Consider the following 17,191-nt stretch of genomic DNA (forward strand, 5'->3'; position numbering starts at 1 on the left):
ATTCTGCAGCCCCGAGCGCGCTAAAGATGCTAGATCCGGTCCACCACCTAGGAATCCGACTGGCCACTGGAGCTTTCAGAACAAGTCCTATTGAAAGCTTATATGCAGAATCAAATGAGTGGTCACTTCATCTGCAGAAAACATACATCAGCCAAACATATTTTTCGAAAGTCCACTCTAACCCTCAACATCCGTGTTTTAATACCATTAACGATACGACATATGCTACACTCTTTCATAATCGTCCCTCCGTAAGACAGCCTTTCTCGCTGCGTGTGAGGGAGCTTAGTGACGAAATGCGTGTCCCACTCCTCGAGCTCCGCCTAATGCATCTAGCCAAGCTGCTACCTTCTTGGGAGTGGCAGCTCATACAATGCGATATATCTTTTTTGCAAGTGACAAAGCATGCTCCAGAGATTGAAATCCAAATGCATTTCCGGGAACTCCAGTACAAATACTCCTGCAAGGGGTTCTACACAGATGCATCGAAGTCACACGACGGGGTGTCCTATGCAGCCGTCGGTCCATCCTTCTTGGAATCCGATGTACTACATCCGGAAACCAGTATCTTTACGGCTGAGGCCTACGGACTGTTGTCGGTCGCAAAGCATATAAATAAGTCAAAACTTCAGAAATCAGTTATATATACGGACTCCCTTAGTGTTGTGAAGGCCTTGATGTCTTTCTGTAGCCACAAAAATCCGGTAATTAATCGACTCTACTCCGCACTGTGTAAAGCATATATATCTAACCAACATGTGATTATATGCTGGGTACCTGGTCATAGGGGCATTGAGGGAAACGTACTAGCGGACCAGATGGCCACATCCATTTCATTGCATGCAGTTAGTCCTACTGCTTCGGTCCCTGTCACAGACCTGAAGCCTTTTTTAAGAAGGAAACTGCGAAACCACTGGCAACGTATGTGGGACGCAGAAGTAAATAATAAACTGCACGTAATAAAGCCACAGTTAGGTTCTTGGCCCTCCGTAACAATATCACGGCGAACAGATGTCCTATTCTGTCGCCTCAGAATAGGACACACGTTTGGCACGCATAACTTTCTACTCACTGGAAATGATCCTCCAACCTGCGGTAGATGCGGGGAGAGGCTAACCGTCCTCCACGTCCTCCTGGAGTGTCGGGCAGCCGAATCTGAGAGAAAGAAGCATTTTCCCCTAGCATACCGGCAGCAGATCCCCCTTCATCCCGCAATGTTACTAGGCCCAGAACCGCTATTTGATACCAACGCAGTCCTAAGTTTCCTGAAAGATGTTGTCCTGCATGTTGTTAGCCCCACATGTTCATAGCGGGTCCTCTCTTCAGAGGATGCCGCTGTGATAGCTCTTTGGTATAGCACATGCCTCTAGGCCCTTGTGTTTCAAGGGCTCTGGCGAGGCAGCAGTGCTCCAAGTAATTTTACTATCTTATATATTTTATATTTTGCATCATTCTTCTACCATGGATTTTAATGTTCATAGTATTCGTCATTATAGCACGTAGATTTTACGCACTTTACAGCGAATATTTTTAGGCCACTTTACAGCCAAGTCACATCTTCCATAATACATCGTCAACATTACCACGTGTCATGGCGCTCTTTGGCCAAACCTGGCCCTTGCGCCACTAAACACAACACATCATCATCAGCATAAACGAACCCGGCAAAAGATTTTGAGAAACTCCTTGTGACACCCAGCAGAGCAGAAATGAAAATTGCCAACGCTCAACAGATGGCAATACAGAACGTCGCACACTTTCGAGTGATGTGCGGTGGCCTCAATTATGGCAAGAAAGTGAGATTCAAGTACGTACGTATGCGAAAGCTGCTTCCGATGGCACAGTCAGATTCCCAAAAAGTTTGCTGGGGACATGGTATGCTTTGAGCATTGTGAAATACTGGTGGGGACTCTTTATTGTCCCACTGCCCTCTTTCAATAACTGTGGGCAACTGCAAGTTTCACCTGCGTTCCGAAGAAAGTATTTGATAAGAAAGTCAGCTACATAATATGCAGCGGAGTCATCAATAACATGGGAGTGAATGGTAGTCGCAAGTTCGGAAAGATCGTCTAGAGTGGGAAAGTCGTCAGGATGTGGCTGTGCACACTCCTCATTACCCATAAGAGACTCACTGGTGAGGGAGAATGGCGAGAGCTCCTGAAGGAAGTCACATTCATCATCCTCGACATTTCCCTATTCTGACAGTTTGAACAGTTTTCTTATGCAGATGTGCTTCAGGCCACAGATAAATTGTGCTACATTCGGGTTGGTGTTGCAGCCTTGTTTTTGCCTAATGTGGCCGAATATGTTCTCCAGGGGATCCTGTTGAAGTCTGCGTGTTAGAAGGTATTGAAAATTGTAATTTTTTTAGAGGTCATCCCACAGTTGACAAATGGCCTGAATTGTAATCTGCCAACCAATGATGGTTTGTGGTTGACGTCTGCCACCAAACTTCCATGATGCAATCCAGGGAAGCTGGCCTTGGAGGAAGTCAATCAGTTCTGGATCCTGTTTCATGATTGCATGCCGGAGCTTTTGCGAAGTTTTTTTTTACTCGAGCTGTTCAGGGAATCGAAAATCCTGTCCATACGATCACAAGATTGTGCTGTAGCGATGGCTGAGGCAGGCAGCACGTTTGCATACACCAATGCCGTGATAGCAATGGATACCGATGCACTGAGGACCTGCGTTGCTCTGCTGACCTTCATATTAGCAAAAGGTTTCTGATGAACGTGACGTTCAGTCAACTTTGGAGCCAATCGCAACCGCAACTCATGCGAGGATTGGTAAAGGCTTACAATGTGTGACCAGTCAACAATTTCATCCCCTATGTACAACTTGTGCACTTGGGCATTATTGCGTGTTGTTTTAATTAAATGTGGTACATCAAAGATGTACCACATATACCCGCTCACCATGAACTTCAAAAAAAAAAAGGCTTTGCTACAGTCACTCTTAGTTGGTTAGCGAGACTGACATTAGAACTACCCTGGTCACATATTACTGCTTTCACTGTAATATGAATGCTCCTAAGCCCCACAATGAGCGACAACAGCAGGTTATGCATAACAGATGATGGTGTTGATGTGTGGCCTATAGTAAAAGCAACCGGTTGAACCCACTTCTTCGAAACACCAACAAGGAGAACAACCATTGCTCGGTCAGCAATGGTTGAAGTGCAGTGAGCGCCATCATCTGTGAAACCATGGACAACGTCCCGTGCAACATCATAATACAAATTTTTTTTCAGTGCTATCTCGTCAAAAACTAAAGCACACACTCGGTCACGTTCATTCCAAGCTTGAGTATTTGTTGCAATGGAAGAAATGATTCCAGGAATTGTGCCTGGAGTCATCTTTACATTGGCTAGCCACCTTCTTAATGAACGCCAGGAGGGCAAAGAAAAATATGGAGCCAGAAATCGGTATGCTCGTGGGCCACAGAAGTTTAGGTGAAGAGCAAATTTTTTCAACCAAACGGGAAACCGCTTGCCCTTGCCTTTTGGCCTCAAGCGAATATGTGTCGAAAGAAGTTTAAAAACCTCCTCGGTGACGTATGGTCGGATAATGCCAAGAGCTTTTGTAGTCGATGACGGTGATTTGTGAGGCTGTCTCAGCAGTTTTTTGATAGTTTTCCGCTGTGCTGCTACTTTGGCTTGGAGACGTTTTATGGTTTGGTTGTACATTTTTGATGCACAACTTGTTGTTGGCACGCAGGAAAGCTCTGCAATGAACAAAAGAAATCATTGTAAAAGCGAACAGCAAATAATTCCGCACAAGCATTTTCCTCGATTTTTCAAACCCAAGATGCCCAACCTTTTCCCAACACACCATTCCACAAAACGTTATAAACCGAGATTTATCATGTAGTCATGGGAAAATAGAAGCCTAAATTATACCCATCATAATTTCAAGGTATGCAGGCAATACAAAGAATGATTTAAAAGCTCCTTAATAGTCTGCACTGCTTCCAATGGAGCCCATTTGTGTTGCAGGTTCCAAATGCACTTCCATTCTGCTTCCAGAAGAACTTTTGTTGGGCTAGTTGGTGCATGTTACTGATGTACTAAAGCGCCAAACAGACGACACAAGAAGAGACACGGACGAGTGCGGCATTTGGAAAGATCAGTAGACAGAACCGTGCTGTGTGCTTACAGACTGTCAGATGTACAATCGGAGAGCCATGTGCGATAATTTCATAACGATGAGAATGCAGGTGCGCGTAAGCTTCCCTCAGCTGGCGGTGGCAGTTTGGTGGTCGACTGAACGAGGAATTTTTTCTTTGAATTTCCAAGCTCTTATTCCTTAAGTTACCACTAAATTGTGGCACACATATTCTCTTACTTGTGGAGTCACGCAACAACTGGAAAAAAAATGTTCCATCGTTCCTGTTGTGACAGAATGACACCAAAAAAATTAAAAGCATCATTGAGAGCTCACTCTAAAAATTTGTTGTTGCACACACAGTGTCCTTTTGAGGATAGTTTGCTTAGAATGTTCTAAACATAAAATAGCTCGTGAAAAACAGCTACAATAAAGGCATAGTTACCATTTGCAGTAGGGCACTCATTCATGGAGCTGTTGGCAGACACATCTTCTACGGAGTCCTGTGAAGCTTGTTCAGCGCCTCGGACACTGCTGTCGGAAGAATGTTGCAAGGTGCCTGCGGAAATCTGTGTATCAATACAATCTGTCGCAGAAGTAAACATCAAACTCGCCGATCACAGAAGTTCCTTCTGTCACAACTGAGCAATTGGTCAAGGTTTCTTCCAGCAGGGCGAGGTCAGCAGATGCCCCTTTGCCAGCTACAAGGGAGTTGCCACCTGCAGAGGTTTGGTAAGCAGTAAATTTCGCACAAGAAAAAGCAATCTCAGCGCTGAACTCACCCTGCTCATCAGGGCACCTCAATGTGTGGGGGTCGCTGTTCGAAGCCTCTTCCACAGATCCTGAAGAAACGAAACACCAACGATTTGTCAGTAACATGTTTAAAAAAGAAACTGAACCTCATCCTCACCTTCTAGTGCAGCTTCTGCAGTCATGTGGCAGTCACTAGTAGAAGCGACGCTCAAAGAACCTGCATATATGTGTAGTTGGTACAAGTTGCAAAGCTTGTAGCATAGGAAAAATGAAACAGCACTTCCAAGCATATTGCTTGGCAGGTGGAAAAAAAGAGTAGAGAAGCCACCAACTCAGAAGCAAGCAATTATGATCTGTGGAATTATCAATAGCGCAACGTTACATTGGTGTGAGGTATATGTACATGTACACGCAGACTTCAAGTAAACGTGCAATAGACCTTAGAGGTCTTTCAAAACAAGTTAGACAGGCCAACAGCGTTAAAAAATGGCAAATGTCTAGCTGTAAGGAAGGTAATAGCCCACAATCCAGAGAATTTAGGAGTTTCGAAGCGATACTGCTCCTACAGCGAGGTTCGTCCATCGGCTACAAATACCATCGAAATTATTTGTCGCCACTGCTGCTATTGCATAGAATCGAGTTTTTGTCAACTACTTACAAGGTGCAATTGGGTGCACACTGGGCACAGCCATTTTTGTAAGCCTTGTGTGCCCAGGGTCCATGAAACTTTCAGCAGTGAAATGGTCGCTGCAAACTCTGTAGGTTGCGTACAATAGGCTGCCCGGCTTACTCAGAAGATCGTCTCTTCCAGCGTACTGCATCCATGCTGTCATCCTGCATTGGCAATGAACTATCAGCGGAATGCGGAACTACTTGAATAGTGTTTTTTTTTATTCTGCCCCTTACTGAGTAAGCACGAACAGTCAGCGTGAATACATGCAAACCATACAGGAGCTTTAACGCACCTGTCGTCCTGTGGTATGCGGAAGAAACTCGTTCCTGGTTTCTTCTGGGTTCTGCCGTTGTTGAAGCACCACGACACAGCAGTAGCTGCCGTAACTTGGACCGCCGGACGGCATGGCATCAACACGCTCTGAAAATGTAAATAAGTGCACGCTTCGTTAATTACCAAAAACATATGTAGAAGTCATAACTGTACCAGTGAACCGCTTTGAATGAATAGCGAACCGATGCACAATATGAAACCACCGACACATTCTGACCTCTGACCCATTAAAGTCAGACTTACAAGAATACATGTTAAGACCTTATACAGAGGTGTTCAAAAGTTCCCAGGCCGTCATCCTATGTAATCCCATGGCATTGCGGCTTGTGAACACCCCTGTACATCATATGTAATCTCATGGCATCGCGGCCTGTGAACTTTTGAACACCCCTGTACGTACTCAGTATAGGGAGTACATTGGGAGGCAAAACAGCAGTTCACATAAGCGTGGTAAAGATAATTTCAAAACGTCCAAATACGAGGCCTCTGTTCAAATGCACGCCACGCCACACCTACGCGACAATACGTTGTGCAATGTATTCCGCCACGAAAAAATTATAAGGAACCGAAAGTTACATGAATGCGCAGTACTTCCCAACACGGCCGCCGCAATAAGTACATGCTACTGCATGTACTTATTGGGGAATCATTGGGGAATTGTCCCCATCGTTACTTTTCTGTATAAACAATCCCCACGGACGTATACACCACCGTCCGTCCGTGCGCCGTAGATACACAGCTCACTGCAGTACAAAACGCAATAAGTTACGCTCGCTGTTTATGTCACATGCGATTGTTTTCAAGCAATATTACTAAAATATTCAGGAGCCCTTACTCTACACGGGAAACGAGCAAGCAAAGCTTGGCTACAGCGTGCCTAACATCCTGCTTTTCTTTATTTAGGTAGCGCCCGTCCCCGGAACGCCGTTTTCGGCATGAATCGGCGTGGCGTCTATTATGTTCTTTCCAGCGTTCGAACGAACGCCTCTAGAACGAGCCAACGAATAGACAGTCAACCGTCACGCGGTCTTGTAAACGCGGGTTAGGAATTCAATTTTCTCGAAACCGGAATGTTCCTGATATTGACCTTGAGCGTTGTCCAGCAGATCGTTTTTAGTCCGCCAACATGAACTATTCGCCGAAATGAAACGCCGATACCGCGGTTATCGCAAACAGCGCTAAGCAAGAACGGTTTACCCTCGCAAACCGAGACGCAGCGTCTAGATGGCGTCTGACAAGCTGAGAGTCGCAGTGCAGTGCACAGCGGCGAACCGGTGCAAGTTAATGGCAGCTTCGCGTCGTTTGATTATTTTCACGGAACGCAACCAACAAAGATTATGCCGTTCTCGGTGGGGATAGCAAGAAAGTACAGCTAGTACAGCCCTCTTGCTACGCGTTTCTTGAGGGGGCATGCTTTTCGCATTGTTCGCGTCTAGTCGCCTCATATAGAGCCGCAAACTGCTTTTTTTTAGCGAACCTCGTCGCCCTCACAAGTCAATTACTCCAAGCTTCGCTTAAAAACGTGACTCACCTTTCTCACACACAAGAACGCCGCCGCAGCCGACATTCACGACACGTTCCCGCTGGCACGCCGGCACGCCGCTGGTGTCGTTGATTTCTTCTCGATGGACGAATGGTGATTGGTGTTGATGGCAGTACGAATGAAAAACAAAAAGCATGGAAGGTGTCTTCGATAAATTCTGTTTTTGTGTATAAGAAACACGGCAAATTTGGGTGTATAATTATTATTTTGTAAAGCGATTGAGCAGAATTCATGACATTTTCTTTTTTTTTTTTGCGCCTGCGTCCCCTGGCGTTTGTTGAGAGCACTAGTTCGTTACGTAGCCGTGACGTAGTTCCTGAGGCCAGATTTCTCGGAGTGTCCGCTCTTAGTCTTTTTCTTTCTCTATGGCAACATTGCCGCGATGACCGATAGGGGTAGCAGCGTGTCTCGTCGGCGTAGTAGTAAACGTAGCGGGGGACGATCTTGCCCTCGAAGGTAATTACCGCGGTTTAGGAGTTTCCAAGCATTCTTGCGTAAAGTATTTTGACTCCATGGGTACGTACTCGAAGATGGGCTAGTAATTCGGTCGGCGTTGTACCGGCGTCCAGTCCGTGAATCACTCCTTTACACGAATTGTCCGGCGCTGCCACGTAAGCCGTCACTGCATAGTCTTTCGCATCAAAACGTAGACTTGGAACGCTCTGCGCTACATTGGCAGTCTCCATGCTTGGCGTGCTGATTATGGCGATGTTAGATCCGTTGCACAATCGTGTAAGCAAGTTTCCTTCGTTGCACATGCCTGGGTTTCCACATGCTTTGGTTATAGCCCGGGTCATCTGATGCGTGCTCAGTTGACTGATGTTGAACCCATTCTTCGGTCTAATGATGACTTTGAAATCGGCCTTCGGCAGGGGAGGTAGCTTCTCTTGGCGAATCGTATTCTCCTTTAGTTTGGGCTGGCTCGGTGCTGATTTGTCCACCGCTTCGGTCCCGGTATCCGGAACGGCGATCAGCTTTGAGTTGTGGTATTTTGCAATAAACCATCCCCCGTTGTCAAGGGTTTTCTTTTGCGAGAGGTCGGTAGCGTTGTCTTCGCGTTGGGGGTTCTTTTCGATCGGCGTTGTGGCTCCGATCGTAGCAGACGCGTCGTCATCAGCCATTCTGGCGCGTCCCCCACGAGCTGGAGCAGCGTTCCGTCGGGCCGACGGCCCGACGCCGCCTAGGCTCAGAGCAGCGTTCTTCTCCGCGGATCTTGCAGAGAACGGGAAATTTATTTATTTATTTAACAATACTGTTGGCCGAAGGCCGTTACAGGGTGGTTGAAAGACAAACGAAACAAGATAACAGCGCTGCCGCAGTCTAGAACAGACCAAATAAGGCATATACACAGGGAAAGGCACAATGCAAAACAAGAAGCAGCGAAAACAAATTACAATAGGGTGGTATTAGATCTGCCACAGCCGCTGGATTAATCATGTGTGTTACAACCAGGAACATAAGTAAGACAAAGTACCATTATTAAAGTAGCAGCTATGTACTTCTAGCCGAAGTAAAGATCTTTTTTAGTATGGTTTCAAATTTACTTAGATTGTCTACTGTTAGTAATTCAGTTTGTAGCGCGTTCCATTCCTCTATTGTTCTGGGCTTCTGGGCTTAATATGCACTTAAGGTTGAAAACCGGTTATCCACGGGTTTCGCTTCATTAGTAGAGGACGATAGAGCACTGCATTTTCGGCGACGTCGAGGTTTTCCGGGTGAAATGAGGCGTCGAGGCAGGAGCTCATGTGAAGCATGACCGCTCCGTTTGGCCCCCTAGCGTCGTCTCTCAACAAGGGGACTAGTCGTCGTGAGGAAAAGGAAATCCAAGCAGACAATTCCAGCTCATACTTACATGCATACACAGATGTCACTACGTAGGTTCTTGTTGTGATGCCCCATGACCTAATTCAGCATCAAAGAGGTCCATTAAAGAGTGGCACATATGTAGTGGCACACACCCCGTGTACATACACAAGTTTGTGTCAAAAAAGTTCATTGAAGAGCTGTATATACCCAGTGGCCCCAAGTGCTCATAACCAATGGCCACAGTGACACATACCTATTGTAGCTACAGGGGCACGTACTGAATTTCCGCAAATATAAGGAGTTTTTTCAAAATGTCTAGCCTCAGAAGACGCCTCGCATTATATAACCGACATAGACACAAACAACTAGATCACTCATAAAAATCGGTGTCAGCAACCTGCCAAACTCCCCTACTTCTACACACCAACTGAACCCCCATGTTGAGCATTTAAGCTTTCCTCACCCTCTCTATGCATTCACTCATTTTGCTGGACATCCATGGAGTGGAGAAAAGTGAACTATATAAATACTGCCAAGGAAAAGAGTTGTTACCCTAACGAAGAAGTCCCCTTCTCAAGAAAATTTCTCCACCTGATATAACACTTGTTCGACCTCTGCTGATCACCTTCAGCTGAATATTGCATATCACACAAAGCTGCAATTCAACTATAATTTTGAATTTTATAATGAAACACATTTCTATAGGATGTGAAAGAAAATATAATACAGGAACCCTTAACAGTATCCATAAGTCTGAAATTTTTACACAGGCAAAGAGCCCAACACTTAGCTACCAGTGCACACATAAGGCGTCATTACAAACATTTTCTCTGGAAAAAGCCCTAACACCCCGAAGGCAGGCGGTGTTGCATGGAGCCATGCATGCATTTAAAAAAATAAGCAGTTTGTATTTTCTTCTTCCGCAAGATCAAGGCAGGCAGGCTGTGATGCTGTGCAAGCAGTGGTGGCCTTCAAAAGGGAAGGAATCCACACAAAAAGCCATGGTACTGTTGAGATGGCAGTGCACGATAGGGAGCTTTCTGAAAAACCAAACGTAAATAGATTATGTACTATTGTATTGCAAAGTGACAACCCATGAATATTGAAACATAGCATCACGAATTATTCGACAGTGCTGGGCCATTCAATGCTACCACGCCAAGTGTATCTTGACCACCTCAGATTTTTGGAAAAATTACAGCTCATTGTACAGTTGCAGACTGGATGAAGTCGAGAGTATGACGAAAGCCCATCTGGTCGGGATGCTGCATACTAAAAGGAAGAGTTCCAGACACCGACCAAAATGATTTGAAATTGTTATTTACGTTTTGGCTCCCTCACGGAAGGCTCCCGTGAGGGAGCCAAACCTAGCTTCAGCCGAGCTTGCGCTCGGCTGAAGCTAGGTTTCCTTTCTCAATGAGATGGTTGATTGCAGCAACCCTGGCTTCTTGAGCTGGAACATCTTGCGCAGTCAGGAGAAAACTCATTGCACAGGTTCGTGCAATGTTTGCAGCAATGCACAACCACAATCTTTGTACCATAAACCACAAACTTTCTTTGTAGTTAAGCGAAGCAAAGCAGACCAAAAATGTTAATTCGGTAGCGTAACTGCTGCGACAACGAGCAATTTTGTACCCGCCGCGATGGCTTTGGCTTTCGGCTGCTGAACCACAATCGAATCCTGTCAGCTACGGCTGCATTTATATGACGAACTGCAAAAACGTGCGAGTGTTGTACAACGCCATTGCACGTTAGGGAACCCCAGGTGGTCAAAAGTAATCCGGGACTATTCACGATGCCTTCTTTAGTGGCCCACGTGCAGCGTTGGGACAAACATAAATACCAACAAAAGAGTCCGACAAAATAAGAATACATGAAATTGTTCATCTGTGCCACATTGTGCCACAGATGCACAATGGCGCTGTTAAGCAGAATATAAATCAGCTTTTACCTGTATTTGTTGCTCATATTCTGGATCTTTTTCTTCACTTCATTCGTGCTTTTCTCGATGCCCACTGCACGGAGCCATTCAGATATCGCCATGTAAACCTTTAGGCTTCTTTTGGCACCGCGCAGATCCGGCAAGACGTCTCCCCATATATTAATTAGCGCACGCGTCTCCTCATCTGTCCAAGTTGTGCGCTCTTTGCCTTGGCAGCTCTCCTCATTCTCAGCTGCGATATTCACGACACACTTGGCGCACGATTTCACAGGACAGACGACGGCGAGCTTCCAGCAAATAAGTGAAATAAATGTCCCCGCAGGGGCGTCTGCGTAAGCAGGCGTTTGGTGTGTTGCGACACCACGTACCCGAGCACACGAGGGTTGGACCCTCCCGCGTGTAGCCGTGCGCGGCTTAGCCGTGTCCGGGGAAAGGGGGATCCTGGGGGTTGAGCCGATGCCGGGTGTTTGGACCTTTAAGGCCCCCCGGCGGAGGCAACACACCTCTTTGGCCTCTGCTTCACGTAGACGGCACCCCCGGACTGACCCACCCGGGGGAAATCGGTAGTTGCCTTTTCCTGTCTCTCTCTCCCTCCAACCTTCGTCTTTCTCTCACTTTCCATCTTTCCTGTCTTCTCCTCGCTTCTCTTTACCTCCAATTTTTCCTGGCAGCGAGGGTTAACCTTGTGTGGGTGGCCAACCTTGGGTACTCCAGATTGGGTTATAGTAGCACCGTACAACTGGCGAGGGCTTGTCTTACTCGTAAGGCTTACTCCGTCCCCATGTTGGGCTCGGTGGTGGGCGGTTGGCGCTGCTGCCGAACTCGACTTCTATATGGCTTCTAGCAAACCACTTTCCCTTGATCGCCCTCTAAAAAGAGGGCGCACCGATGCAACGTTTCAATTCTTTTTGAAGAACAATCAAGAACACTTCCCTAAGTACCAAGTAATCCACAGTGAAGGCAACAAGAGCGTGCGTAAATTCTCCCCCTTCTTGGTGGCGAAATGCCTCGCAAACACTATAGGATCTGGCTACAAAGCTACAAAGATGTCGAATGGAGACCTGCTCCTTGAATTGAAGGATAAAACACAACACGATAAAATTAATGACTTGAAATGCATTGGCGATGTAGCAGTCACTGTGTCAGCACATCGAACCATGAACACCAGCCGTGGAGTAATCTCTGAAGACGACTTCTTAGACCTTAGTAACGAAGAGCTGCTTGAAGGTTTCCAGGACCAAAATGTGATCAAAGTAGAAAGAATCCTAATCCGCAGGAACAATGAACAGCTTCCAACAAAGCACATAGTATTAACCTTTGGTACCAGTCTACTGCCTAGTACATTGGATGCAGGCTATATCAAAGTACGTGTTAGGCCGTACATCCCAAATCCTCGACGGTGCTTTAAGTGCCAGAGGTATGGACATGGATCCCAGACATGCCGAGGAAGGCAAACTTGCGCGAAATGCAGCTCAAATGAACATCAATCAGATACTTGCGACTCATCTCCACATTGTGTGAACTGTGAAGGAAGCCATCCAGCCTACTCCAGGACATGCCCTAAATGGAAGAAAGAAAAAGAAATCATTGCACTAAAGGTCAAAGAAAATATTACATTTCACGAAGCAAGGAAACGTCTTTCGTACTTAGATCACACAAGCTTTTCCGAGGTGGCGCGACGGGGGGCAGCGTCACAAATCCCTCGGGAGTCTACCGCGGTCACTGAGAGTGGCCCGGTAATCACTCCGCCTGCCCCCCTGGTGGCTGCAGCAAGTGCTGCTCCATCAACATCGAAGGTGGAGCTGCCGACTCCGGTCCCGCAGGTCCCAAAACTAATCCGAACTCCACGGCTTGGGACGCGAGTTTCAGCGCCTAGTTCACGATCCTCCAGTGCCTCCGAGAAGGCTATGGAGGTCGATCAGAAATCACCGGCGTCATCGACGCCGAAAGATCAGCGCTCTCAAGAGCGCGCTAGAAGAGATAAAATACCTATAACTCCTCAAAGGAAGGGACCGGTAACCTAAACGGTTACCGTCCTTGTATACATATTACCTATTTTTAACATTTTCTCTTGAACACAGACAACAAAAACCTTCCTCAATATGGCTACACAAATAATTCAGTGGAATGCCAGGGGCCTATTTCGCAATCTAGATGATATCAAAGACCTACTTGCGGAATATCAGCCACGACTGTTCTGTGTTCAAGAAACACATTTAAACTCTACACACCAGAACTTCTTAAAACAGTACACAGTTTTCCGTAAAGATAGAAATAATGGTAATTCTTCTTCAGGTGGTGTGGCAATCATAGTCCAAAAATCAGTAGCATGCCAGCATGTATCACTCCAGAGCTCATTTGAAGCAGTAGCTGTTCGGGCTATACTGTTCAATCATCTTATAACGATTTGCTCCATATATATATCGCCTAATGAACGGTTTGACACAACAGAATTTGAAAAACTGATTGACCAACTTCCCGAACCCTATGTAGTAATCGGAGACTTCAATGCTCACAGCACGTTCTGGGGTGACTCAAGATGTGATGCGAGAGGACGGGCAATAGAAAACTTCCTTCTTTCTTCTGGAGCCTGTATATTTAACAAAGCAGATCCAACCTTTTACAGTTCCACACACAACACACATTCATGCATAGATTTAGCAATAGGGTCAGCGTCACTTCTTCCATACCTGGAATGGAGAGTTATCAGTAATCCATACGGGAGCGATCATTTCCCTACACTCCTAGAAACAACAAAGTGGCACGATGGACCAGCGTACCCCAAAAAGTGGAAACTTCACAGTGCAGACTGGTCGAAATTCAGAAACATATGCAAACTGTGCCTGGAAGATGTGGACCACCTAGGTGTAGAGGAACTGGCCAGCTACATCACTGAACATATTCTCTGTTCTGCTGAAAACTGCATCCCTCAGTCCTGTACATATACAATCAATCCAAAGCCGTGGTGGAACAAAGACTGCGAAACTGCAAAGAAACGCCAGAACAAAGCATGGAGTAGATTTTCACGCTACCCAACCACAGAAAATCTAATAGAATTTAAGCGGTGCAAGGCAAATGGCCGCCGTATTCGCCGAGTATCGAAAAGAGAAAGCTGGACACGCTACGTATCCTCCATAAACTCATACACGGATGTTAGCAAGGTATATAACAGGGTACGTAAACTAAAAGGACAACGTCCAAATCCTTTTCCTCTCGTCAATGGCTCTGGTGAGTCAATAGATGACCAAGCAAACACTCTTGGCGAGCACTTTGAGAGAGTATCAAGTTCGGAAAATTATTCCGAAATTTTCTTAAAGCATAAAAGAATAGCTGAAAATATTCCTCTACATCCAAAAAAGTCATCAGAAGGGTACAATAGACCATTAACGTTCCATGAACTCAAGCTTGCCCTAGGCTCTTGTGGTAGCTCGGCTCCAGGTTCTGACACAATAACATATGAAATAATCAAGAATCTGCCTTATGAGACCCTAAACTGCATCTTAGGTCTTTACAATAAGATTTTTGCAACTGGTCATATACCTTCATCTTGGAAAGAAGCAATAGTCCTACCAATACTCAAACACGGCAAAGACCCTTCCTTAGTTAATAGCTATAGACCAATTGCACTGACCAGCTGTCTACTTAAGGTATTTGAAAAAATTATTAACCGTCGCCTTGTGTTCTTTTTCGAATATAACGGTATATTTGACCCTCACCAATCTGGCTTCCGAAGAGCGAGGTCGACAACCGATAATCTTGTTCTGCTTGAGTCATATATACGTGACGCATTTGTACACAGCCAATACTGTCTATCTGTATTCTTTGATCTTGAAAAGGCATATGATACTGCCTGGCGATATGGTATTCTGCAAGACCTGTCGTCCTATGGAATTTGTGGTAGTATGCTGAACATTTTGCAAGATTACTTATCTCAAAGGAAGTTCCGCGTAAGAATTGGCAATGTATTATCGCGCACTTTTATTCAAGAAAACGGTGTTCCACAGGGAGGTGTGCTAAGTTGCACACTTTTTATAATCAAAATGAACTCTCTCCGCTCTGTTATACCACCAATGGTGTCTTATTCTGTCTATGTGGACGACATCCAAATCAGCTTTAAATCCTGCAACCTGTCCATATGTGAACGCCAGATCCAGTTGACTGTTAATCGGCTCACGAAATGGGCCGACGAAAACGGGTTTAGATTCAGTGCAGAAAAGACTTCCTGTGTGCTGTTTTCCAGACGTAGAGGGGTATATCCTGACCCTTGTATTACGATGCATGGGAAAAACCTGATAAATAGAAAAGAACAAAAGTTTCTAGGCGTAATCTTCGATAGTAAGCTAACCTTCATACAGCATATAAAACAGTTGAAACTGAAATGTCTTCAAACCATGAACCTTTTAAAGATTTTATCTCATCAGTCGTGGGGAAGAGATAGGTATTGCCTCCTGTCTCTTTTTAAAAGCCTTGTGTTGTCCCGCATAGACTATGGATGTATTGTATACCGGTCGGCTTCAAAGACAACACTTAGAGTACTCGATCCTGTATATCACTTAGGTATCCGTCTAGCGCTTGGTGCCTTTCGGACGAGCCCCGTCCAAAGTCTATATGCAGAATCGGATCAGTGGCCATTGGATTATCAACGAACATATCTGGGAATCACCTATGCAATAAGAATCACGTCACTAAAACAACATCCATGCAAATCACTCATAAGTGATCAGTCCACAAATCAGTTGTACTTAAACAGGCCTTCACACGCCCCGCCGTTCCCGTTGGCAGTAAAATCTGTTGCGGAAAAACTTGCAATAGCTTTCACAGATCTGCAGGAAAGTGACTCTTCTGAACCCATCCCACCTTGGGAGCAATATCCTGTCACTTGTGACTTGTCCTTTAGAGAGCTTAAAAAAAAGAGTTGTCCAAGTGCCCTCATCCAGCAACATTTCATGGCTCTTGAAGACAAGTACAGATCTACTGCATTCTTCACTGATGCTTCAAAGTCTGCAAATTCAGTATCATGTGCAGCCCATGGCCCAAACTTCTCCAGCACTAAAACCTTGCATAAACATAGCAGCATTTTTACAGCGGAAGCGTACGGTATTCTGATCACTATTGACTATATAGTACAACACAAAATAGAAAAGTCTATAATATACACAGATTCCTTAAGCGTTGTCACAGCCCTCTCCTGTGGCAAGGCAAGCCGAAACCCTGTTATTAACCAGCTCCTTAAACAGATCCACGTAGCGCATAAACAAAACCTTGCTCTTGTTTCATGCTGGGTGCCAGGCCACTCTGGTATCGCAGGCAATGAAATAGCGGACAAAAATGCTGGGGAAGCGGCTCATCGGGACACAATTGATGTAAGCTGGGTACCTGGTGTAGATATGAAGCCTGCGGTACGAAAGGCGCTCCATAATCATTGGCAAGCTGAGTGGGACAAGGAAGTTGAAAATAAGCTGCACCTGCTTAAACCGCAATTAACGAAACCTTTCCCATTGAAGCTTGATAGACACACCGAAGTTACCCTGGCACGACTCAGAATAGGTCACACTTATGGCACACACAAATACCTCTTGACTGCAACTGACCCACCGACGTGCACACGCTGTGGTGAGAACCTAACCGTCCTACATGTCCTCATTCAATGTCCTGAACTTCACCGACACCGATTGGCCCATTTTAGAGAACTATACTCACACCATATACTCCCCCATCCCTCGATGTTCTTATCAGAGGATGCAATATTTAACTATAAAAGAGTGCTTAATTATCTTGCGCAAGTTAACTTTCTCGACATCATCTCATACCATCCTAACCTTCAGATTGCGCCTCACAGGTGAGGCACAGTCTGCTGCACAAAAGTAGGTCTGAGCTCTTGCACTTCTTGCGTAGGCAAGAATTGTACAGCAAGGGACTCGGACAATCCGCAATAATTTACCATGTGTGGCCATAACCAATGCATTTAAGGCTTTATATTTATCTTCGTGTTTTTTTTAGAATTCATTCACTAGTATTTAAAGATATATCTTACGTGT

The 17,191-nt window shown here is 45.5% G+C and overlaps 1 protein-coding gene across 1 annotated transcript; it reads right to left on the reverse strand.

The window, feature by feature from the left end:
* Window positions 1-4,254: 4,254 nt before the first annotated feature.
* Window positions 4,255-5,749, reverse strand: LOC129385504 (uncharacterized). The gene is made up of 4 exons (XM_055072131.2): window positions 5,515-5,749; window positions 5,014-5,073; window positions 4,886-4,945; window positions 4,255-4,822 (listed from the first exon to the last, which is right to left on the reverse strand). The coding sequence occupies exons 1-4, from the start codon at window positions 5,687-5,689 to the stop codon at window positions 4,680-4,682; spliced, it is 438 nt and encodes a 145-aa protein (XP_054928106.1). The 5' UTR covers window positions 5,690-5,749; the 3' UTR covers window positions 4,255-4,679.
* Window positions 5,750-17,191: the final 11,442 nt, after the last annotated feature.

The sequence above is a fragment of the Dermacentor andersoni genome, chromosome 7 (genome assembly GCF_023375885.2).
Source record: "Dermacentor andersoni chromosome 7, qqDerAnde1_hic_scaffold, whole genome shotgun sequence".
NCBI classification, from domain to species: domain Eukaryota; kingdom Metazoa; phylum Arthropoda; class Arachnida; order Ixodida; family Ixodidae; genus Dermacentor; species Dermacentor andersoni.

Bases quoted from the DNA above. Each gene is read 5' to 3' on its own strand.
- LOC129385504 (XM_055072131.2), bottom strand. From the start codon at position 5,689: ATGACAGCATGGATGCAGTACGCTGGAAGAGACGATCTTCTGAGTAAG. The intron at 5,074-5,514 runs GTAAGTAGTTGA...ACATATATGCAG, and splicing joins TGTGCACCCAATTGCACCTT to GTTCTTTGAGCGTCGCTTCT. The intron at 4,946-5,013 runs GTGAGGATGAGG...TCGTTTCTTCAG, and splicing joins TGCAGAAGCTGCACTAGAAG to GATCTGTGGAAGAGGCTTCG.